This window comes from Telopea speciosissima, chromosome 9 (assembly GCF_018873765.1).
Source record: "Telopea speciosissima isolate NSW1024214 ecotype Mountain lineage chromosome 9, Tspe_v1, whole genome shotgun sequence".
In the NCBI taxonomy this organism is placed as follows: Eukaryota; Viridiplantae; Streptophyta; class Magnoliopsida; order Proteales; family Proteaceae; genus Telopea; species Telopea speciosissima.
Genome location: NC_057924.1, coordinates 49,050,574 through 49,075,845, shown reverse-complemented (window position 1 = coordinate 49,075,845; position 25,272 = coordinate 49,050,574). Strand labels below are relative to the sequence as shown.

General features: G+C 38.4%; 1 protein-coding gene across 2 annotated transcripts in view; it reads left to right on the top strand.

The window, feature by feature from the left end:
• Positions 1–18,975, top strand: part of LOC122640444 (cation-chloride cotransporter 1-like) — a 72,066-nt gene extending 53,091 nt beyond the window's left edge. For both annotated transcript variants that reach the window (XM_043833645.1, XM_043833644.1), the window contains 4 exons: positions 8,132–8,326; positions 12,970–13,370; positions 15,504–15,665; positions 17,758–18,975. In XM_043833645.1, coding sequence (XP_043689580.1) covers positions 8,132–8,326; positions 12,970–13,370; positions 15,504–15,665; positions 17,758–18,848 — 1,849 coding nt within the window. In that variant the 3' untranslated portion in view covers positions 18,849–18,975. The remainder of the gene's footprint in view (positions 1–8,131; positions 8,327–12,969; positions 13,371–15,503; positions 15,666–17,757) is intronic.
• Positions 18,976–25,272: the final 6,297 nt, after the last annotated feature.

The following is a 25,272-nucleotide window of genomic DNA, read 5'->3' as shown; positions in this document are numbered from 1 at the left end:
GAGGGTCTCGATTGAGGACAGAAGCCCGGATTTGATCAAACTCAATATTGAGTCCAACAAGAAAATAAAAAACATACAAGTCCTCTTCCCATTTCTGAAACGTAGTAGTATCCGCATCACAGGTAGCAGTAAAAGTCCTATAAAAATCCAATTGTTGCCACATGGTACACAACTTGGAGTAATACTAGGAAAGAGACAACTCGAGTTGCTTGGTCTGACGAATTTTTTGGAGAATCTCATACCGAGCAGCAGCATTGCCAACCTTAGAGTATGTATCCTTGGCTATCTTCCAAATCTTCGCAGCCGTGTCAAGAAGAAGATAACACCCGACGATTTCTTGTTCCATAGAATTGACAAGGTATGACATGACAAGAAAATTGGAGGTCACCCATTTGTCAAGTGCAGAACCAGCCTCAGATGGTTTGGCTACCGTTCCAGTTACATACCCAGAGAGACCACGTGAATTGATAGCAAAGAGACAGGAGTGAGACCACAACAAATAATTGCTACCATTCAATTTAATGGAGCTAGTTTGGAACGAAAGGAAATCACGCTGAGTCGCCCCTTTGTGTCTAGAGGAGGCAGTGGTAGTGTCTGAATCTCTTGGTATGGTGGTTGGTTTGAAAAAAATCACCGGGAAGGGAGAAAAAAATTCTGCAGAATGAATTTAAGTCATAAAGTGCCCAAATACTCCTTGGTGGGAGTTAACTCACCACTAAGGATGAAGAAAGGATGGCGGAAACAAGGAGAAGGGAGAAATCCTTCCGCGAGAAAAAGGGAGGGTCTAGGGAGGTGGAAAAATGGGAGGTGGAAAAAAATTGGTGGTGGCTAAAGGGTGTGGGGGCCAGAAAAAAGGAAGGCGAAAGAGGTAGGAGGTGGCGGAAGGTGGAGGGAGGTGGGAGAGGGGTTGGCGGTAGTGGTGGTGGGGCTAGGGCTTAATCGCGAGGAAGAGAGAGGAGAGAAAAAAATTTATCTTCAGGATCCTCGGATGGATTCCCGCTCTGATGCCATGTGGAATTGCTTGAATGTGGCTTGTGAACAATGTGTCCATAACCTCTTTATTTATAATCAGAGATCAATACAAAAAAGGAAATAAAATCACGGCCAAATCACATGTGCAACATGTGCATAATGAGCCTGAACGCTTTAATGTATCCGGGTCTGGATCCAGGTCTGGGTCACGGGTAATCCGTGAACATTCAACACTTTGGAATTGAGGTTGCCCACTTAGCACGTGGCATCTCTCTGTCTCAACGAAAATATACCCTTGATCTGCTTAGTGAAACGGGAATGCTAGGATGTAAGCTTGCAGCTACACCAATGGAGCCTAACACTTATCTAGAGCAAGGAAGGAGATCCAGTTGATAAAGGTGGCTACCAGAGATTAGTTTGTTGCTTGATATACTTATCTTATACCCGACCGGACATAGCATTTCCCATGAGCTTGGTCAGTCAATATATGCATGACCCTCACTCTTCTTATTTGGAGGCTGCCTACAGAATCTTGAGGTACTTGAAGTCTTCTTCTGGAAAAGGAATTTTGTATTCTCCTCACAGCCATACTCAAGTAGAAGCATATACGGGTGCTGATTGGGCTGGTTGCCTTGATGACAGGAGGTCTACATCAGGGTACTGTACCTGTGTAGGAGGGAACTTAGTCACTTGGAGGAGCAAGAAGCAATCTGTTGTTGCTCGATCAAGTGCTGAAGTTGAATTCAGGGCCATGACACATGGAGTTTGTGAGTTACTATGGTTAAAAGGTCTTCTGCAGGACCTATACCTTCCCATAACTCTTCCCATGTGTCTCTACTGTGATAGCAAATCTGCCATTAGTATCAAGGTTCTAAGACTCGGGTCTCGGTGACATCTCGGCCAAGCCAGAAACCGAGTCGAGTTGAGATCTCGGCAAGTTGGTGTAAATTTTTTTTTTTTTGACTCGGACCCCCAACTCGGTGGGCTTTACACATATTTTGGGTCTGAAACTTGGTATCTAGCCTTTTTCAGGCCATTTAAATATAATGGCATGCCCAAATTTGCCAAAAAACAAGTCCAAATATGAGTTTTACTTTGGACTATAGGTTGGTAGGCGACGAGTCGTACTAAAAGTCAAACAACCTACTCTACATATAATTTAGTAAAACTTAGCAAATTAGCAATCAAAACTTTCTAATTAGTACATATCAATCAAAACATTCAAATAAAAAGTACATTACATCAATGTTCACTGAATTTGTTACATAAAATATGATTGAGCAATTAATTCATCCCCATATTAATCCACAAAGAATTCCCATGTCATAAAATTGCTGTAGTGTTACACATAGTGTGACACAGCTGCCATATAAGTCTTCTGATCAACATATACCAATCTCCCTATCTTAGGGTACATGGGAGGCAGTTGGTATGAGGTGTAAGATCCACCGCTACTGTCATATTGAGTTTGAGGCATGTATGGCTGGTTTGGGACTGGGAATATGTACCCAAAACCTGACTAAGAGCTTTGACTATCATACTCAGCTGCTGACTGCCCATACTGACGATAGGCACTATAATCAGAACCGGTGCTCTCCTGGCCATAGTCATAGCCATGATGATGCTGAGATGATTACCATGACTGATGCTCACTAGTAGTATCTATACTCATGCTTCCGAAACTTGCAAGCATGGTGTTCATACTGCTGTCATCATCCTGAGCATCTGACTGATGTGAGTGTTTGCGACCCTTCTTTCTGTTGTATGTTTTAGGGTGGCCACTATGGTCTTGATCTTGAGTGGCATGCGTAAACTGAGACTCACCGGTGAAACGCACAGGGTCCCCCTGCGTTCCCACCTCATACTGGTACTGTTCGCGCATCCCCTCATGACGATCATCATAATAACCGCCACTCTGCATGCCACCACCACCACCACCATCACCATCACCATCATCACCATCACCACTGTCATCACCACCACCATCATCATCATCAGCAGGACTTCCTACAGCAGGCTCAAAAGGTTTCGGTTACTCTGCATGTGCACGCCCCTCTTGCGACGACATATACTCATCAACATCAGTGCCTATTACAGACACAATGGTGGGGTCGGGCCTACCCCCAGGCTGATCCATATCAGGTGTACCACGATCCCTCACCCATTGGAATAGGGGATCCTCATCGTCATTAGAGTCCTCTTGGAAAGTGTTGGAGAGTTCAATAGGTTCTTTATCTTGGCCTCAATTCCTTCACGTATGTGCCTCATCTTTAATCTCATATTATAGTGCACATACACAAGTGCTCCATCGTTACTACGCAACCTGTTCCGCCTCTTTGAATGTATCAATGAGAATGTACTCCGATTGCGCTCACATCCGGAGGATGAACAAGTTTGTGAGAGCACTCTCACTGCTACCTTCTTCAGGTTGGGTGAACTTGTACCATAAAACACCCACCAGTCGGCTGCATTACAAATATAGAAGAGTAAGAATATGTACATTCTTAAGAGATAAAATTATAATTTATAAATGTAATATCATGTCACCTACCAGGGTCTGACTTTTGTCTACCCTCTACTGCAGCTTGTCGATCGAAACTTGCCGAGGCCTCTATGAAGTATTTGATCTATTTTCAATTTAAGGCATTAGTATTTCCTATTTAGTAATTACATTCATAAACTAACTACCAAAGTCCCATACTCTCACGTCATCATTGCAAGCAGATTGTGTCTTTGGATTGAGCTCTAACTTCTCAGTAACAGCTTGAACTGCCTCTAACAATTCTATGTCTAGCCCAAGATCATGGGAGTAGTAATACTTTGGATTCAAATAGCATACTGGTAAAGTAGACACCACAAATATGATTTGTTAGCGACTTAATGCCTTTGGGTTTTGAATATGTAAATGTAAAAAAGTTATAACATTTAAAGTGTAGAGTATGTTGAACTCACCAGCTTTATGCAATGGATGACTCAAGTGCTTCTCCCACTGCTCATCAATGATGTTAGTGTAATACTTTGCACTTCGAGGTATAGCAGCTCTAACCATTTCCTTCATTTTTTGGATGGCAGCATAAATGTGGGCCAAGGTAGGCTTCTTCTCTATATCAACCATCCTCAGTACTGCCACCACTGGCTCTAATATGGCAACCACTTTCCCCAAGTCCTTCCAAAATCTATCACTTGCAATGGTCTGTTGTGCTGCCTATGCATCTTCTGACTTAGAACCTTGCCAACCAAACCATTGTTCACTTGCAAACATAGACCTCAGACCTATCGCCTTAGTCTGAAACCTCTTCAATACAATGTAATTGGTGGAAAATCGAGTGACACCAGGCCTCACTAAATCTCCATTGCATTTCTCCCTCAACAAGGCTAAAGCATAAGAATGGTTGTACACAAAAGTTGTCACTTGTCTTGTCCTATTTACCACACCCGCCACCAAAGTCTTTTTCCCCATCTCCTTCAGCATTAAATCAATAGAATGGGTTGCACATGGGGTCCAAAAGAGCCGGATCCTCTTACTCTTCTTATTCATCAACTTCTCTCCAGCCTTTTAAAGTTGGAACCGTTATCCGTCACAATTTGGATAACGTTCCTTGGTCCTACCTCTTCCACCACTTGCTTCAACTCCTTATACAAGTATGATGCATCCTTTACATTCTTTGATGCATCGATAGACTTCAAGAATCATAGTTGTCACGGCGGTTAGGCGACCCAAGGCGGTGGAGAGGGCCAAAGTTTAAGGCGACACCAAATCGGTGAACAAGGCGTTCAAGGCACTGCTTAGGCGACTTAGGCGCCCAAGTCGACCAAGGCGCCTGGACGCCTAGGCAACGCCTTGACAACTATGTCAAGAATACAGTCTTTCCATTGCAACTCATCATGAAATTTATGATGGACAGTCTAGTCGGTCCAGTCCATCCATCAGCCATAAGAGTAACCCCATATGTCTCCCACATTGGCTTCAAACTATCAATGTAATCTTTCAGCTCCTGTACCTCTTGAGGCAAATATACATTGTATAATTCATGTGGTGAAGGTCCCTTCCATCCTGCACCAGCCCTCCCTGCAGCATCAAGGAATGCATTATAGTATGTTCCTTGTGCTATATTGGCTGGAATGCCATGGTAAAGCATGAACTTGCTGAAGGCTTTTCGTGCTTCCTCTTGTTTACCACCAAATATTTGTGGGATGGTTGGCTGGTAGGCATCTTGTTGCCTAAAAGTTGTGGGATCCTGCTCAAAAATGGGTTCTGGAGCTTGTACTCGTGGTCAGGTTGGGGGTCGTGGTATATTTCTTGTCCCAGTGCTTTTCCTCCTCTCATCTTCTTGCACTGATGCAGCTGAGCCAGATCCACCAGCTCCTCTTGCTTGCTCATATGCTCTTATATTATCAAAATGAAAACTTTGTCTACTCTCAGCCAAAGTCTGTTGGTAAATTCTCCATTCAGCCTTTGATTGAAACTCACCAGGTGGAGGCCCAATGTCAGTATCATCTCCGCCACGGACCTCTACACCAGCCCTTTCTAGTACTGCCTCATCAAACTCTTGTTGCATTCTTTCCCTCTCAGCTTTCTTTAATCTTCCTCCTTTCAAGTGTTGTGCCATTGCCACTTCCACTTGGATAGGAACATTTGGGCATGAGGTAACATCCTTGCCTGTACCAGACAAGTGTTGCTTTAACCTAGTGGCTCCTCCAGATAGCAACTTCCCACAATAATTGCATTTGGACTTCTTTTTGTCTGCGGACATGGGGACTCCATGTTGCCATGCTATATCAGACATTGTGTACAAAATGTCTTATATTTTACACTGTTACATAAAATAGCATGTATTAATAACCATGGATCACTTAAAGTAAGGTATTCAAGACTTAAAGTATGCTATTCATAACTCTTAAACATAATGTCAAGCTACTAGAACTATGAAATAACTATCTCTTAATTATCCCCTAATCCTAGTATTTATTTCTTAATTAAAAATAATATTTTGAATTTAAAAAAAAAATATTTATACCTTAAAGTATAAGAAAAATATAATGTAATGATGTATTTGACACCATTTGAAGTTGAATATTATGTACATATGTTGTACATAATTTTTCATAAGCAATAAATATTTTTCCTTAATATTATATATATATTTTTAATTTTTATAATATATTTATTAAATCTGAAAAATAAAATAAATTTTTTAATGGGTGAAAATAAAAAATTAATCCATGGGGCTGTAGAGCATCCCAAGTAGTTTAACATATATGAAAATCATTTTCAAACAATCACTATTCATCCTATTTTTTTCATATTTTTTTCTTCAAATAAATCATTTATTTTTCCAGAAATTATAATAAAAAATTTAATAACTGAAAAATAAATCCGACTCCATCAAGTGATAGATCGGGCAAAGATGTTTAACATATATCAAAACCACATGAATCTAACAAGGATTACACAATTTTTTTTGAAAAAAAAAGATTTGGGGAAATATTAGAAAATACCTTTGAAATCCTACAAATAGGTGATGATTCTTGGACTGTTGGAGTTGAATCTTCACTTTGGCACTTGAATCTCACTTCAGACAATGCATTCCAGCCAAGAATTGAAAGAAAGAGGAAGAAATTTGAGGGAGAGAGCTGTTTTCCCCTTGTTTAGAGAGCATGGACAGAACTATCGAGATTTTCGAGTTCTGTCCATTGGCTCTCTTTTAATAAAATGGGCACATGGGTCAAAATGGGCACTGAAAATGGGTAAAATCCATGTATGACCCGATACCGAGATCTCGCCACCGCGAGATATTGAACTTTTTTCAACTAAAAAAATGCAAAAAAACTGCACCGAGACATCACCGAGATCTCAGCCGAGAAAATGTAGTTTTAGGAAGCGTATAGCATCTCGTCTCGGGATCTCACGAAATCGAGAAACTCAGCGAGATCTCGGCTCAAGTTCTCGAACCATGATTAGTATAGCACACAACCCAGTCCAGCATGATCGTACCAAACATGTGGAGGTTGATAGGCACTTCATCAGGAAAAGCTGGAGCAAGGAGTTGTATGTGTTCTATTTGTTCAGTCCAGTGATCAACTAGCAGTTTTCCTGACTAAAAGTCTTTGTTATAAGTCTTTTTCTTCTGTAATTAGCAAGTTGGGCATGCATGATATATATATGCACCAACTTGAGGGGGAGTGTTGAATGTTCACGGATTACCCGTTGACCTGGGACCCGGATCCAGATACATTAAAATGTCCAGGTTCATTATCCACATGTTGCACATGTGATTTGACTAGGATTTTATTTCCTTTATTGTAATGATCTCTGATTATAAATAAAGAGGCTGTGGGAACATTGTTCACAAGCCATTATTCATGAAATTCATCAGTTACTTAGAAAGTCCAAGAAAAATGAAACAACTAAGTAGCAACTAACTTGGCCTAGAAGTAACTACCATTACAACAAGAAACTATTATAAAATAGAAATTAACTACTTAATCCCGTGTAGGCCTTAAATCCCTAATATTTGGGCTTATAAAATGGGCCATTACAATAGAAAACTCAAAATTACTTAGCCCATGACCCATATAATCCATTGGGGACTTAAATATTGGCCTAACTTATTGAACCATGGGTTCAACTTGACCCAAAAATGAACCAAACCCAAATCCAAATTTTTTTTCTTCCAAGGGATGTGATCTGCATCACACAGTTTGCTAACATATTTGGTATTCTCCAAGAATTATAAATAGCTCAGCCCGTGTCCAAGAGATGGTGACTCTGCACTTCACGTAGCCTTATTGAGCCTGGATTACCCAACTATTTGCATCACTTCCTCATCCAAATCCTGCAAAAAAGTGCTTATAAGTCGGTAGACAGAGATATTCACAGGGAAAATCTTAGGATATTTTATATCTTTAAGTTTTTCCATTGTTAGTTGTTGTTTTGAATTTGTTAATCTTTGTTCTGAATATTTTTAAACAAAATGGATGAAAGTATTTCTATTGATCAATGTGTTCTTTCCAGTGTTGTTTGTTCATTTCACCATGTGCTGTGAAGATAGTGACTCGGATATCACTTTCAAAAGTCTGACACACTTTACTCATTGATGAGTTTGGAATAGTATTAAATTTCTTCATTTTCTAACAATCAGATGTTTACTGTTTTCAGTGCTTTGGTCGGTCTCTTTTTTCCTGCTGTGACGGGAATTATGGCAGGTTCAAATCGCTCTGCCTCACTTAAGGATACACAGCGTTCAATACCTGTTGGCACATTGTCTGCAACTCTCACAACTGCTTCTCTATATCTAGTTTCTGTGTTATTTTTTGGAGCTGTTGCAACCAGAAATAAGCTTTTGACAGACAGGTAAAATATTTTGCGTTAAAGTTGGTACCTTTGTGATGAAAGACAGCTCAATCATTTTTCTTTCCTTCCTCTTTTCATTTCGAGTGCTAACACCAATGTGTTTGTTTCCTGTTCTCTGAATCAATGTTTTGCACATTTTCCTTTGCAGTTGGTTCTTTTTTACTGTACTGAAGCATTCATTATGCTCTACTGTCTAGTTCTTTAATAGACACCCACCCCTGCATGGATCTGGACAACATAATGCTTGAGGCAAACATAACAAACTCACTTTATGGAAAACAGTTGGAAATTTTGATGATTTTGTACGTAACTTCACAAGGTCAACCATTTTCTTATGGCTACCAAGTTATAGTGTGAGGTCACTTGAGTGCCAATTCTCAATAGGCTCTTTTTGATCTGGCTGGTCATCTCCTATTTAATTATCTTCTTTATGATACAAGTGCCTCTTTGACTGATCAGTCAAAGGAAAAACAAAAGGAAAAAGTAGGAAGACTGTAGCCCCTTACAACTTATATAGAAGACAAATTCATTACTCAAATTTGTGTACAAGGCAAAGTCATTACTCAAATTTGTGTACAAGCCAAATTCGTTACTCAAATTTGTGTACAAGGCTGTAGCCCCTTACAACTTATATAGAAGAGTCAAAAACTTTCTTAAGCTAAAAAATAGAATGGTCTAAACCAGTCCTGAACTGATAAGGTAACTTAAATTAACTAGGAAACTGAAATAATAAAGAAAAGAGACTAAGGCCTGATTTGGTATGGTTTCTATTTCAATTTCAAGGGGTGATTTCTCTGTCGAAAATCGTTTGGTTTGATTTTTGCACCTTATTTCAGTGAAATAGAAATCAAATGGAATTCTGAAATAGCTGAGGAGCTGTTGAAATTTTGAAATTAAATTTGATTTTACTCTTGTTTTTAATGAGCACATAGTTAATTTGATGGGTTAAAGAATAATTTCATGTTGAAAATAAAACACCAGCTTTCTTCTTCTCCTGATGGTCTCACCACCGCTGCCACCACCCCCATCACCACCTCCACCATCGCCCACTGCCACCCCGGCACCACCGCCACCACCACCCTCTCCCAAAGAAATATACAGAATTTATTCTCAGAAATTAAACTACCAAATAGATTTCTTATTCTTGAAATATTTCAGAATTTCTTGACCAAAAATTTATTTATTGACTATTTCATGAAATCAATCCAAAATTTAAATAGAAATCATCCCAAATCTGGCCTTAAATAAGGCTAGACTCTTGGAGACCTATTCCAGCCTAACTAAAACACTTATTAACAATTAAATAAAGAAATAGGACTCTAAGTAACTAATTAATAAAGTAAATCCTGTATTGAAAATTAAGATCTTAAATATAGGCTTATAAAAAAGGCCCATTACATCAATCAATCCAAAATAAAAGCCCAAGCAAGGTTTTAAGTATCCTTCGATACTTCCCAGTACTTACTGATACATATTGTATCTTTAAGGTACCGATATGATACTTATTAATTAAAAAAACATATTGCACTGTATTGGTTGATACCACCTGATACAGGTCGATACAGCTCGGTACTAATCGATATACTCAATACTTACATTATGGATAAATTGCTTCATTTTCTTTTTGTATTGCGTGTATGTTCGGTGTTTGCACAATATCATCTTGGTTGCACCTTTACCTGAGACCAGCTCCAACTATGAGTTTGAACCAGCCCACAGCTCTTTATGTTATTAGACTATTAACACGCATAAAAAAACCTCATCATTTTTAGCCGACCCCATTTAGTTGGGTTAAGACTGAGTTGTTGTTGTTTGTATTTTTAATTTTTTACATTATCAATTAAATACATTTGTCTCATCGTACTTAGTTCTTTTTATACATGCTATTTTTTACATATTGTTTATTTATACTGTTGTATGCTTTAAACTGTATTTTGCATGCATCCTTTGCATTTCTTTGTGTTTCTTGACCATGTCCATATGTAACTTAACATATCTTGCGTCTCTCTGATACGATTCATCTCTTAAAATCACCCTTCCAATACGATACCTGATACCAATACTTAAATCCTTGAGCCCAAGGCACATAGAACCCATTAATGGGTCAAAATGAAGTCTTCTGAGGCCCGATTGTCCAATTGAAGAATCTTAACTGCATCACCTACCTTTCCACCTGAGAGTCAGGCGGGGTGGAGAGGGAGTTAAAACCATTAATGCCTACAGAATTTTGAGATTCCTTTGATGCTGGATGAATAAACCTAGTTCAAGGATCGAGAGTACAAATATGGAGTGGAACTTTGTACAAATGTCCATTTCAAAGCCTAAGGGCCTCACAGAGAAAACAAACAGTATAAAGCATCTGCCTCTATTCATAAGATTTTTTGTAAACTCTTCTTCAGAATACTTTTCCAACAAAGGAAATCAGCCTAGGAAGCAGTCTGATTGTGGTTGGACCTTCTAGTAGTTGAGGTTCTCTTTGTCTTTGTGGTGCAGGACAGGTTTGGGAATTCAAATACAAGTCTAAGGATTAAATGAATTTGGGTTTGGGAAGGTCTATTAACACAAAACTCACAACATACATGCAGAAAATCAGAATAACAGCAGCCATAAATGATGAAGTTTCCAAAATACAAGTGCAGAAAATTCATTCTAGGATTCATGGAAATTGAATAAATGATGCATGATAGGCAGTACCTTCTTTTGCAGTCCTGCAAGTTGGAATACTGTGGTCAAGTGCTTAGTCACTACCAAACTCCAAGGAAGTCTTCTTAGTGCCTCCTTGTTAATTGATGAATCTTCATTGTGTTGAGGCTATAATTTAAGGCAAAAGTGGGAAAATTGGAACTGGTGGAAAAGGAATAGGGAAGAGGAAGAGGGTGGTAGCCTAAGAGAGAAGAGTGAGGGATGAAGAAGGGGTTTTGGCTTCACACCAACTTCGATTTTTGCAGGGAATCACTCATGCTGTAGAGGATGGGAGAAAATCTCACAAGTTCCAACCTCAGTCATTGTCTTCCATGTCAAAATACAGTATTTTAACCCAAAATGAAAAAAGAAGAAAATAACTCCCGAATGATTACTTTTCCAGCATTAACTACTCCCTAATAACTACTCCTGCAATAACTCCCTAATAACTCCCTTACAACATTAGTACATAACACTTTTGACACCAAATAAAACAAAATACAACAAAATAAAATAAGCTATCACATCCGTAAACAGAAATATACATCCACACAAGTTAATAAAGGACATCTAGCCACAATGAAGTGATCTGTTGTTGTGTACGTCGGTGGCTCCTTTGATATGTCCTAAATCCCTGGATGATGCCCTCATCACTTTGTTTTGGATGAAACTACCCCTCTAGCTACATTAATCTTTGTAATTAAAGAGGTCATTGCCAAGCCATATCTGTGGGGTATACTTCATCAAATCACTGTCATGCCAAAAATTTTCAATACTCAGACAGACGCCTTAAAGAGAAGTCCTCGGACAAAGAAAGAACAATAACAACAACAATGATAAAAGGCAAAAGGTTATATGCATGACCTGCATTAAACACAGTGAGATGGGCATAAATGCCCATTTGAAATAACCAAAACACCCTCACCCCTATTTTCCTGTGCATGAATTCCTTTTCCTACTAATAGTGGTGTCACAATTTTTTTCCTCCCGCCCCTATTGTCATTTGCAATTCAGAATGGTTCTTCAACTGCTCTTTCATTACCCATGTCCTCCAAAGCCAATTGTTTGGCAAGGCCACTGAGCCTCTCTTGATTCCCTGTGAATTTCATGCTGGCTTGAAATTCTCACATTTTTTATTTTTTTTGATTGGCTTTCTTCTTTGACTTTGTGCAAACAGTTTCTCCTCTCTACACAATGGTTTCTTTTCTTTAATTCATGGTAAGATTTCATGAAATTCAGAAATCAAATTGGTCCCCTACATCATAGAGGGGGTTCAAATCAAATTTCAATTATTTTCCCCCAACTCCTTAGAAACCATAATTAAAACTATTGTAAAATAAAAAATATATTTCATCCGTTTTTTTATTGATATCCATCAAATAAATAGTTACTATCAACATCTTTACCACTTGCATGATGCAAGCAAGAGATGATATGACTATGTTTAGCATTATAGTCAATGAACTTCTGCATGTGTGTGTGTGTGTGTGTTTTTTTCAAAATCTAAAATGTACATGGTGCTTTCCTTTTTACCGATATGAATACATTTCCTCGTAGTACTGCTACTAAAATAAATTGCACAACATGATAAAAGCTAGTCTTATGGATTTTGTAGATTTCGTGAATTTTCCCTAGCCATGGGTGTTGATTTTGGAATTGATCCTGGTTTAAATCTTTATTTGTTGATCCTCAAGTTTTGGACTCCATTAGTCCTCTTCTTATTTTTTCCTTTTCTTTTCCTCTTTTGGGGGTCCTATAAAAGAATTCAGTAAAAAACTAATACGTGAAAGATGAATCTAAACAACAGATTTGTTATGGTGCATTAAAATTGTATCTAATGGGTGTGTTGAAATTTGGAGGATCTGGGTAGTAGTTGGCATTTCTCTATGTCAATTTGTTGAAATCAAATGGAAGACATAAGTTCAGTATTTGAGTTTTTGTGCATTACTAAACATATGCAGGCTACTTACAGCTACAGTGGCTTGGCCTTTTCCTGCAATCATTTATGTCGGAATTATCCTCTCCACTCTAGGTGCAGCTCTTCAAAGCTTGACAGGGGCTCCACGGTTGCTTGCAGCGATTGCCAACGATGACATTCTCCCAGTTCTTAACTACTTCAAGGTTGCGGAGGGGGTTGAGCCGCATGCTGCTACCCTCTTTACAGCCTTCCTCTGTTGTGGGTGTGTTGTGATTGGGAATCTGGATCTTATCACACCGACTGTTACAATGTTTTTCCTTCTTTGTTATGGTGGTGTCAACTTATCGTGCTTCCTTCTTGATCTTCTAGATGCTCCAAGTTGGCGCCCTCGGTGGAAGTTTCACCATTGGAGCCTCTCTCTTCTTGGAGCATCACTTTGTATAGGTATGTTGCCTTACTTACCATTTTATCCATGGAGTTTCTTATGCTTCCCCCCCCCCCCTTTTCCCTGAAGGACTTGTCGGGAGTGGGGGGAAGGTAAATAGTAAAATTGGAAAATGAGTGAACAGCTTTGCTTTTAAAATGCCCTCCCCCAAGAAAAGCAAAACATAAGAGAAAAATATTAGTTAGGTAAAATGCTATTCCATTCTCAAAGAGAATTTTATATCCAATGACTGATAATTTATATTTAAATTTTATTCTTGTTCAATGTCTAAACTATTTACCAATGGACAGAACTGTAAATATAATATGCCAATCCATTACTGTTTAGCCATTCAAAAAACCCAAGTATATGTCTTAGGTTTTTGTCTAATATGCCAATCGGGATTGTGGGCCAAATATACAGGCAGCTTATGTGCAGTGAAAAATATGGTCTATACTCATGGGTGTCAGATGCATCATTTAATATGACCACCTAGAAGAATGGGCTCAACTAGGGTGGTTTGGTTGGTTTTGGATTGACCCGAGTCCGACATTGTCAATTAGGAAAGGTACAAGAAAAAGAAAAAATTGGAAAATGAGTGAACAACTTTGCTTTTAAAATGACCCCCCAACCAAAAAAAAAAGAAAAAAAGAAATAAAGACAAACATAAGAGAAAAATGTTAGCTAGGTAAAATGCTGTGTATGTTATGAATGGAACGATGCTGATGTTCTGAATGAAACATTCAGCCTGTAAGCTGAACCAACCAAAGAACAAACTGGCCCCACTGTGAATCTCAAACTTAGGTGCATTTGGTTGAACCTGATTGGACTGGATCAATACATAAGTAGAACTGAAGGACTTCAAATCTTTATCTTTTTTGCAAAATAATACCTGCTTTGCAACATAGGTTGGTAGGGTTGACGGCCAGTGCAAGCTCAACCTACAAATTGATTTTTCAGTCTGAATCCATCAATCTAATGTAGGTTTATTTTCTTAGCCACAATCTGACCTGGTTTCGGTTGGGTTGGGTGGGGCATGGTACTCTTTGGTTTATTTGGCTTATTTCATATTTTAAATAGAACTGAAAATGTTCATTTTTTTTCTTAATATTTTAAAAAAAGCTGGGCTACTAGGAGTGAAGGCTAGTAATGCAGGAAGATGGAATCCTGATACTACTGGGGTTCGATCCCAGGTTGAGGCATCAACAGAACCCGACTATTCTAGCTGAACTGAGCAGGATGGTTTTTGTTAGTTTCATGCAGTTCATACCCTCAAGTAATTAAAAATTTGACATTTAAAGCATTACAATTGACCCAAGTCTAAGAGAAATCATAAAATTGTGTATTTATGTCCAAGCAGCTATACAATATATATGTTGCATCACATATTCTTCGACTCTCGTTTGATCCTGTTGCCTGAGGCCTGAACTCAAGCCCAACTACACCTGAAAGTCCAGTTGTACCTCAGGGATGCAGCTGGTTTAAATTCCATGCCCATCTAGAAGATCCACAATGAACATGATTGAGTAGAATGACTGAAATCCAGACTACCATTCTTTCAGATTACTGTCTAGTAATTGATGGTTGGGATATGCAATCATATCCTTACATGATTTTGGTTATGGGGATTATACATGGTTTTGGTTATGAGAAATGTGAACGGGTATGTTTTGAGGAGTTGGATCTTCCCATACACTAAAACTTAAGATAAGAGGATATGAGTTAAGAAATGGTATGGGTATGGGGCTTCAAAATGTTTCTATAGGGGTGAGGTTAATCTTCTTCACAGCTGTATCCAAGGTCTGACTTTTGGTACATGTTGGATGCCTATCCCGTACGCATATACATGTCAGCATAATTAATTTTGTAGGTACATGGATTGTCCGGGTAATAGAGATCATAACCTTTTTCCTGTTAATTTGTTCTTCTCCTTTCTATTTTTTATTGCTGAGATCACGCTGATTTAATTTTATGTTCATTTTCTTTAATCCAAAATAAGCAGCAAAAGAGTTCATTGGAGTGATAATCTATATATATTGTGACTTTTGGAGTTTGGGATCATTATTTTTTAATTTTTTTAGACTGTAAATTTTTGTCTATGAAAATGTTTATTTAAGAGAGAAAGTTACCTGTTGCTTTTGTGATTGGTGCAGTGATCATGTTCTTGATCTCGTGGTCATTCACAGTGGTGTCTCTTGCCCTTGTCAGCCTTATATATTATTATGTGTGCTTAAAAGGGAAAGCAGGGGACTGGGGTGATGGTTTCAAGAGTGCATATTTCCAACTGGCCCTTCGCAGTCTCCGGTCATTGGGAGGTATTGTACTATAACCAACTCAACTTCACTTATCCTTTTCCAATTAAATGGGAAATTATTGTAGCACATACTTGGATTTTAATCTGAAAAGGAATTTTTTTTTAGAATGTCAGTAAGATTTTGTTATGGTTTAATTAGAGGGTTTTAGACTTGAAATTGTTTAGTTTGTGCTTCCTTCTCATGGTAGGAACTATGTTGTAATTGGGTGCTAGTGATGCGATCCCAGGGTTGGAAACCCTATATGGGTTTTATATGGACCCGCCCAAGTGTTAAATAACTCAAATCAAATACTAGTGGCAAAACAGTAAATATTTTGAAGTTATATAAGAGCAATGACATAATGGTAAATAAATGGAAAGTTATAATGGTGTGGCACTATCGTAATTAAAGGGAATCTTAAAGGATAACTAAGTAAACTAAAGAAAGAGAGACAAGGAATTAGAATTAAAGAAGGGGGGCAAATCAGGAATGAAAGTTAAGGTATAGTGGGGAATAAAAAAAAATAAAAAATAAAAGGATATTTTTGGGAAACTACTTTAAAATAATTGAAGGGATTAAAGGAATTAAACGAATTAAGGGCAACATGATGTGCTGTCTTCTTTGTATTACAGAGAGAAACAAAAACCTTAAGACCAAAGATGAGTTGCAACCTTATGGATCAATCTTCAGTAGTCCCGAGAATCCAGAACCAGAATCGCTTGTGACTACAGAGTTGATCCAACTCTCAAGACCTCTAGAAAATCGAATGGTATTTAGATTAGGAGTTTGAAACCGGAGTCTGCGGCAGTTGCAGGTCCAGCAATGGAGGGTTTTGCATGTGTTCAAAATAGAATTGATTTCAGCAACCAACATCCTGAGGATCGCTTAAGGGAGTATACCCTTCGCCCAGATTCTTAGCTTGAACCATGGGGATCAAAGTGGCTTCTAACAATCTTTTCCCAATCCCAGTTTTATACCGTCAACAGCCAAGAAAGGAAGAACAGCAATGCTCGAAGAAGAATTCAAGGAGCAGAACCAAAGAACATAAGAAGAACAAGAGAATAATATAACAGGTACATAAAGAAGAAATCAAACCTGAAACAAGGGAGTGGAAGTCAGGGAAAGAAGAATGAAAGGCACACACACAGTTCTGGTCAGCTAAGGTAACCTTTTCATTCAATTCCAAAATCTCAAATCTGAATAATATACGGTGGTTACAAAGAGTAAATAAGGACTCAACAACCATAATACCTATCGAAGTCTAAATCATAAATCGACTTTATCTTGGACTTAACTGAAACGGACTCCAATTCTATCGTAATCTAAAACAAAATCAAATTCAACTCTAATGGGACTTTACCTTCCTACGACTCTTAACATAAATAAAATAAAAAATTATTAATCATCCCTAATGAATCAAACATCTAGCTGCCTCAGCTAGTCTATAAGAAAAGTTATTTTGAGGGAGTTCAGAGAAATAATTAACAATTGATGTCCACTGAAAATTTTCTTATACCTTGAAGAGGTATCCATTGAATTTCTGGTGCTACAGATGAGGAACCTGGGACTCTTTCCAGTATCATTCAATTCTTGAAAAGATCTGTAGTATTGTATTGTCTTTGATTTCGTGGGGTACTGTAGAAATCGGTACTGCTACTGCTCCCCATCATCCTGTGTAGATTGTAGGTGAATCATACTTTGCTGCTATTCTATAGGATATGGGCATCCTCTGTATTGGATATCATTTATCATCTGGGCAGTTATGAGTCCAAATGTTCAATTATTGCTGAACCTGACTGCTAAACCCAGTTAAACAGTTTATCAGGTGAATCTAAGGCCATTCTCCCATTCCTTTTCCACCGGTAAAGGCATACTTCAGAGCCAGAGCATTAGGGACATTTATTTGTGCAGTTTTTGCTGCATATGGTGATCCAAGCAGTGACACATTATCAGTTGACCTGGGCCCATGAAGATGCTTATATGCTTATGTATCATATTTAATATGTGAACACTCTACTGTTACTTTTGCTTGCCAACATTTTATCATGAGTTATTTATTTGTTGATTTTCTCTGTGACTTTTGGTAACTAACCTCACATGTTGTACTTTGCAGCGGACCAAGTCCACCCTAAGAACTGGTACCCAATCCCCCTTATATTCTGTAGGCCATGGGGTAAGCTTCCGGAGAATGTCCCCTGCCATCCAAAACTTGCTGATTTTGCTAATTTTATGAAGAAGAAGGGGCGAGGCATGTCTATCTTTGTCTCTATTCTTGATGGAGATTACCACGAGTGTGCTGAGGATGCAAAAGTTGCTTGCCAGCAGCTCAGAACCTATATTGAATACAAGCGCTGTGAGGGTGTAGCGGAGATTGTGGTTGCCCGCAGCATGTCTGATGGTTTCCGTGGGATTGTCCAGACTATGGGCCTTGGCAATCTCAAGCCCAACATTGTGGTGATGAGATATCCAGAGATATGGCGCCGGGAGAATTTAACCGAGATCCCAGCCACTTTTGTCAGTATTATCAATGACTGCATCGTTGCCAATAAGGCAGTTGTTATTGTCAAGGGGCTTGATGAGTGGCCCAATGTGTACCAGAGACAGTATGGTACCATTGACTTGTATTGGATTGTAAGAGATGGTGGTCTCATGTTGCTTCTCTCTCAGCTTCTGCTTACCAAGGAGAGCTTCGAGAGTTGCAAGATTCAGGTATTCTGCATTGCTGAGGAGGATGCGGATGCAGAGGAGCTCAAGGCTGATGTGAAGAAGTTCTTATATGATCTCCGGATGCTGGCTGAGGTTATAGTCATTACAATGAAGTCATGGGAGGCCCATATGGAGGATGGCGGACAGCAAGATGACTCAATGGAGGCATTCACTGGGGCCCAGAAACGAATAGCAGCCTACTTAGGAGAGATGCAGGAGAAGGCACAGAGAGAAGAGACTCCTCTGATGGCTGATGGTAAGCCTGTTGTTGTTAATGAGCAGCAGGTAGAGAAATTCCTTTACACTACTTTGAAACTGAATTCGACTATACTAAGATACTCAAGGATGGCAGCAGTGGTTCTTGTGAGTCTTCCCCCACCTCCATTGAACCACCCAGCTTACTTTTACATGGAGTACATGGATTTGTTGGTACAGAATGTGCCGAGGCTGTTGATGGTTAGGGGATACCGTAGAGATGTTGTAACCCTCTTCACATAGCAGAAGGAAATTTTCATTTTTTTCTTCTTCCCTTTGGCTTTCATGCTGTTTTCCCTTTTCTTCTTGTTCATATATTTTTTTTTTCTGTGGTACTTCTTTGTAGTTTAAATGTTTAAAATTTATTTTTTTTCCCTACCCTCTCCATCTCCGTTCTTCCTCCTTTTTGTCCACATGGCACAAACAATTTTGTACTTTATATGTTAAAATTTGTACCTTTTTACACTTCACTCCTCTTCCCTGTGTCAACGTAGCCTTTCGGAATATATTGTGTTAATACGGGACCTCGATATGATCTTGATACAGTATCAGCATGGACCGGCTGTGATAGACAAGTTTACCCTTAGTTTTTCTTAAAAAATGGGGGTTTTTTTAATACTATTTTACCCCTTATCCATATTGTTTCACCAATACAATATTGGTCAAGTATCGATATTCAAAACCGGCAACAATATCAGGCGATCCGATAACGATACATCAAACCATGTCCACAAAAGCATCAGCTAGGAAATTGGACTATATAAAGTATAAACATGACAAGTATTAGCATCAAGCGGGTGTTTTAACATAGACCAATTTTTCTGTGTGCTAACTGTATACGTATGGTGCTTTGTATTGCCATGTGGATCCAAATCGTCGGCCTGCAGTCCCTGTGGTGCAAGGTTTAAAATCTAGGTATCAGACTCTGGATCGGTCATGGCCGATATCAATCTAGATTGGTAAAAAATGACCAAAATCCAGGTTTTTTTGGATTGGGTATGGATTGATCAAAAATATTAATAAAATATTAAAAATCAGTATGGATCGATAAAAATTCAAAAAAAATAAAAAATGGCAAGTATCGAATCTGATTGATCGATTCAGGAAACAATCCAGGAATACCTTGACGGATCGGTCTAATCTTGGGATCGATCATGGCCGATACCAATCAGATCCAGCCGATCCAATCTGAGATTACGAACTATGCTGTTGATCGTTCTTCATATTAGACTGTCAAAGTGGCGCCCATTCACGTTTTCAAGAGTTGCACCTCTCTCAACTACAGCTAACGATCTTCATATCTTCTGATCCTTCGCCATCTTACCCTGACCCACGCAACGCCCCTTCCCAGGCCACTCTCCCTTCATCTCCTCATCATGCATTGACCCACCTAGATGTTTCTTCGCCACGTGTCATACATGTTTTAACTATTTTCACCGATGGTTTGAGGTATTCGTCTTGTATCGCCGGTACCGGTTTTGCAAGTAACCGATCCCGATTGTATCGATACAGTATCAGTGACAGTACGAATAAGGGGTAAATAGTTAAAAAAAAACTCATTTTTAGAGGAGATTCAGGGGTAAATCTATCTGATATGGCCACCGCCCGATCTGATACTCTGCACTAAAACCATGATTCCACCTTGAGCTGGCTTCCCTTAGAAGAGCTGGATTTGCCATAAATCACATTGATGCACGCTGCTCCAAGGTATGTAGGAATTGTTATGTGAGGCTGTGTTTGGTATGCATTCTAGGTTGATTTCACATTTTCGAGCGATAAAAACAACTATTTTCATCTTCCGAGAATACGAAATTGACCTAGAATGTATTCCAAGAATACATACCAAACGCACATTTGAATCTTTTAAGTCCAGAAAGATGGAAATCAATACATATTCTTCATGCCAGAATATCTATGTACTTTCAGTTCAATTGTTTGTTTTTTTTTAATATTCGCAACTGGAGAGAAGATATTTGATTGAGAATGTTGTTTCCTTCCTTGTACTTTGCCCTAATTAAGCTTTCCTCCTATGTACTTTCCATTATTACACTTGGACCCCCTCTGGCTGATGGTGTTAGCCTATAGTTAGTTATAATTTGGAAAAGACTATTTTACCCTTCATGGATGATTCACAATTTCAAGGATTAAAAACAAAAAAAAAGATTAGACATCAGAATACTGACTGAATTTGCTCTGAAATTCAAACAATTCATGAAACAACAAAAAATAATTGAATTCTATCAACAACGCAAAATTATATATCCAAACTTTCCATTTCACACCCTTTAATGGCTTTAAACTTTAGAATGAATAATTCCATTTCACACTCTTTAGTGGCTTTAAACTTTAGAATGAATAATTCTCATGGGAGGACACTGTGACAAAACAAACATCTTAGGGAATTACTGAGGGAATTGCTCCAAAAGGAATAAAAAGATAAAGAGTGCTTTTTACCCAATTATAGCATCATCGAACCATTGATTCATAAAAGGGCACTAAACTAATTAGGGATGAGCCCCTTAGTAAAGATGTCGGCCAATTGATTGCCTGTCTTAACAAAAAGAGTACAAATATAGTCAAAGCCAATCTTTTCCTTGATGAAAAGTTGGTCCACCTCAATATGTTTTGTTCTGTCATGTTGCACAGGGTTGTGTGCTATACTTATGGCAGCTTTGTTATCATAATAGAATCTCATAGGTATCTTAGTATCAAATCCCAACTCTTGGACCAATCGTCTCAACCATAGAGTTCACACATTCCATGAGCCATAGCCTTGAACTTTGCCTCTGCACTGGACCAGGCCACAACATGTTGTTTATTGCTTCTCCGTGTGACCAGGTTATCTCCCACAAATGTACAATATTCTGATGTAGACTGTCTGTTAGAAACTGAACCAGTCCAATCTGCATTAGTATAATAAGGGTAGTTTGGGCACTAACTTAGTATATTGTTGCCTTATGTTGTAATTTTATTTTTTTACCTTTTACCTCCCTAGGGAAGTGTCTATAATTCTCACTTCATGTTAGTAAATAAAATAGGAGGGGGGAATCTTCTCTCTCTAACATTGGGATGCACATCTTCTTCTCTCCTCCTCTTAATACCAATTTTTTTTTATTAATGAAAAACACAAAATATTACCCAGATAAGATGCATGCCAAGTGTCTATTAATTTAACATTAAAAGGGATGCATTTGTTATGAATTTTTTTTGGTAGAAATGCATTTGTTATGATCAACGTATGTACAAAACAACCTTACATTGTTGGCATGATACATGATTATAACAACTCATAGTTCAAAGTACTCACCATACACTGTTTTCTTCTTTTCTTTCTCAACTTAGATTTATCTTTTTAGAATATGAGAGAGAATTATAATGATGAAGCTTCAAATGATAAGATTGAGACATTGGAGGAAATCATTGAATTCATCTGGTAAATGCGTATTTATCCTAGAGCTTTAAGTAGAAGGATTATGTACATTTTTTTTCTTTTAAGGAAATTTGTTAGAGAGTGGATGGTGGAATTCAATTCTCATTAGAGTTTAACCTGTTAGAATAAATCGATCCGAATAGGGACAAAATCCCAAAAGCCAGGATCTCCATAGGGCGTTCAAGAACACAATCAAATAAATAATAGAAAATAGGGATAGAACCACCAACCTTGTTTTGCATCCATAGTGATGATGATTGTAGCGGAAAATAAAGAACAAAGATCTAGGTGCTTCCCCTCTATTCCCAAAGTAACTGGCATGATGAGAATACCGAATGCACAGGGACGACGAACATTGAATATCTCCCTCTCTTTCAAGAATGCACTCCTTAATAGCAATTGAGAATAATAAGTTGTGATGGGTAGAGGGGGGACCTAGCTCTCCTTATATAGTAATCCCTATAGGGTCTGACTCATCACAGTCCCAATAGGAATCTATCCCGCCCACACAAAGCCAGTCCACATTAGACTTCTAATATAACTTAATGACCCCACTTTATTAGACCAAAATCCTAATTAGCCTGGTTTAGGGATTTAATTATGTCCATATAGAATTTTATTAGAACTAAAATTCTAACATTCTTCCACTTGGACTTACATTAAATTCCTTATTTTTAAAAGGATTTAAAAACAGTTTTGACCAAAACAAATCACAAGCTAACAACTCTTTAAGAAAACTTTATGTGCACAATTTTTAAAATAAATTGGTCTAGAGGTCATATTAGAAAGTCAATCCTATCCCATAGAGTTTTAGACACCGAATCATGGCGGTAACTGCATCTATGATCAAGCGACACAGAGCCTTCCATGGTCACGAGAGCCCTCAACTCTACTAACATGGATGCAATGTGGTAGTGTGGCAACGAGATAATACTCACGTAGTGATTCCTTATGTATTATCCGTTTATCAGTCCAAAATTTCTCTTCTTTAAGTGGCATAGGCTCACTAGAGAAATAAACTTTGTGATTCTAATGAATCTGTATGTCTCATCAGAAATAACTCGAGTTATACTTTATGTGTTACAAGACATACCTTTAGGCTAATAACTTAATGCCCCAGCCTTGCTTAAGGTTAACACATTCCTTAAGACTTTAAAATCAGAAATATATACATCATGTCAATAAATAAAACACTCATTTGTTTAAAAGAAACTGCATGCAATGACACCTGATATATATATATAAATCAAAGTTTACCATAAGGTAAAAATACAGATGAAAAGGAACTTTAAATTACAATGAAGCAAACTCTCACTAACTAACCACATCCCATGATGCAATTAAGCCCATGCTCATGACATGTCTCTCAAAAACACAAGGGCGAAGACCTTTGGTTAGGGGATCTGCAACCATATCATCTGTACTAATATGCTCCACTATAATGTCACCTTCCTTTACTCTCTCTTTTATGGTCAAATACTTGACCTCCATGTGTTTAGACCCTCTAAGTCCTTTATTGTTGTTTATAACCAACACAGCATAGCTGTTATTACTATATGTCTGGATGGGTCTATCCACATAATCTAAAATGGTCAACTACTTTATGAGATTCCTGAGTCAAATAACCTGAGTAGCAACCCCATGACATGCTACAAACTTTACCTGTATAGTCAATGTGGTTACCAATGTTTGTTTTGTACTGTTCCATAATACTACCCTTTCTGCCATTAGAAAAACATAACCAGATGTGGATCTCCTATCATTCTCACAGCTAGCAAGGTTAGAATCTGTATGACCCACTAGCTTGAGTTCAGGAATGTGTCTTTATGTTACATATAATCTTTTGTCCCCTACAAGTACCATAATACTTTCTTGGCAGCAACCCAGTGGCTAAGACCATGATCTGACTGATATCTGCCAAGAAGACCCATTACAAAAGTAATATCCGGTCTGGTACAGACCTGAGCATACATGATACTACCTAGTGCGCTAGTATAAGGCACCTCATTATGTCATCCTTCTCAGCTTCATTTTTCGGGCACAGTGTCGAGCTCAGTTTGAGAACAGGAACATTCCCAGGTTTGTAATCTAGCATATTGAACCTCTCCTGAATACGATCGACATAAGCCCTCTTAGAAAAACTTAGTAACCGACGAGAACGATCCCTATGGATCTCAATGCCAAGGACAAAAGAAACCTCACCAAGGTCCTTTATGTCAAATTCCCTAGATAATAATTGCTTTCATTTATGCAACATCCCTAGGTCATCGCTAGCAAGCAGGATGTCATCCATATAAAATATGAGAAAACAAAATTTGCTCCCACTGACCTTGTGATATATACACTGATCCGCTTTGTTTTCCATAAAATTGAATGAAGTCACGACATTGTCAAACTTAAAATACCACTGCCTGGAAGCTTGTTTGAGACCGTAAATAGACTTCTTGAGTCCACGCAAGATGGTTTGAACCATCTACCGCAAGACTCTCAAGTTTAATTCAATAAGCTCCTAAACATCATTATGTTTCATCGATTCCACCTCATCTCTCATTACATCTAACCATAAATCTAACTGAGAACTAGAAACAATGCCTGAATAAGTAACTTGATCAACCACACAACCAATGTCGTAGTCATGTTCTCTCAGATAGACCTCATAGATAGATGGTATTTCTGAATTTCTCCCCTTGATGGATTTCCGTGATGGTGCTACCATTGCCTCACCCTGAATCTGAGAAATCTTAGCTGGAACTGCATCAAAGATAGGATCCTCAATCGCATCCTGATTGAGAGGAATCTCATCAGGTGCTACATGAATGTCAAGGATCGTTATCAATATCAGGCTCCTGAACTCCAGCAGGTGTAACTAATGGCGTGGTATGCCCCACATCCGTCTGAATAGGTAGAAGAACATGTACCGATGTACCAACCATGTCACTATCTCGAACAGTCTGAGAACAATCATTCCTTTTGGCCATATCAAATTCCAGAAACTTCGCTGCCTATAAGTCCATAATTCTAGTGTCTCCGCAGGGGTTATAAAATTTATATCCCTTCGAATGATCTGGGTAGCTAACAAAATAGTAATGAGTAGTCCTGGGATCCAACTTGTTCAAAGTCGGATAATATAATTTTACTTCTGCAGGGCACCCCAAACTCTAAGATGGTTTCTGGGTTTAGTAACTACATGGTTAAGGATACAAGGAGTAGTTTTCAAAAACTTCTCCCATAAGAACT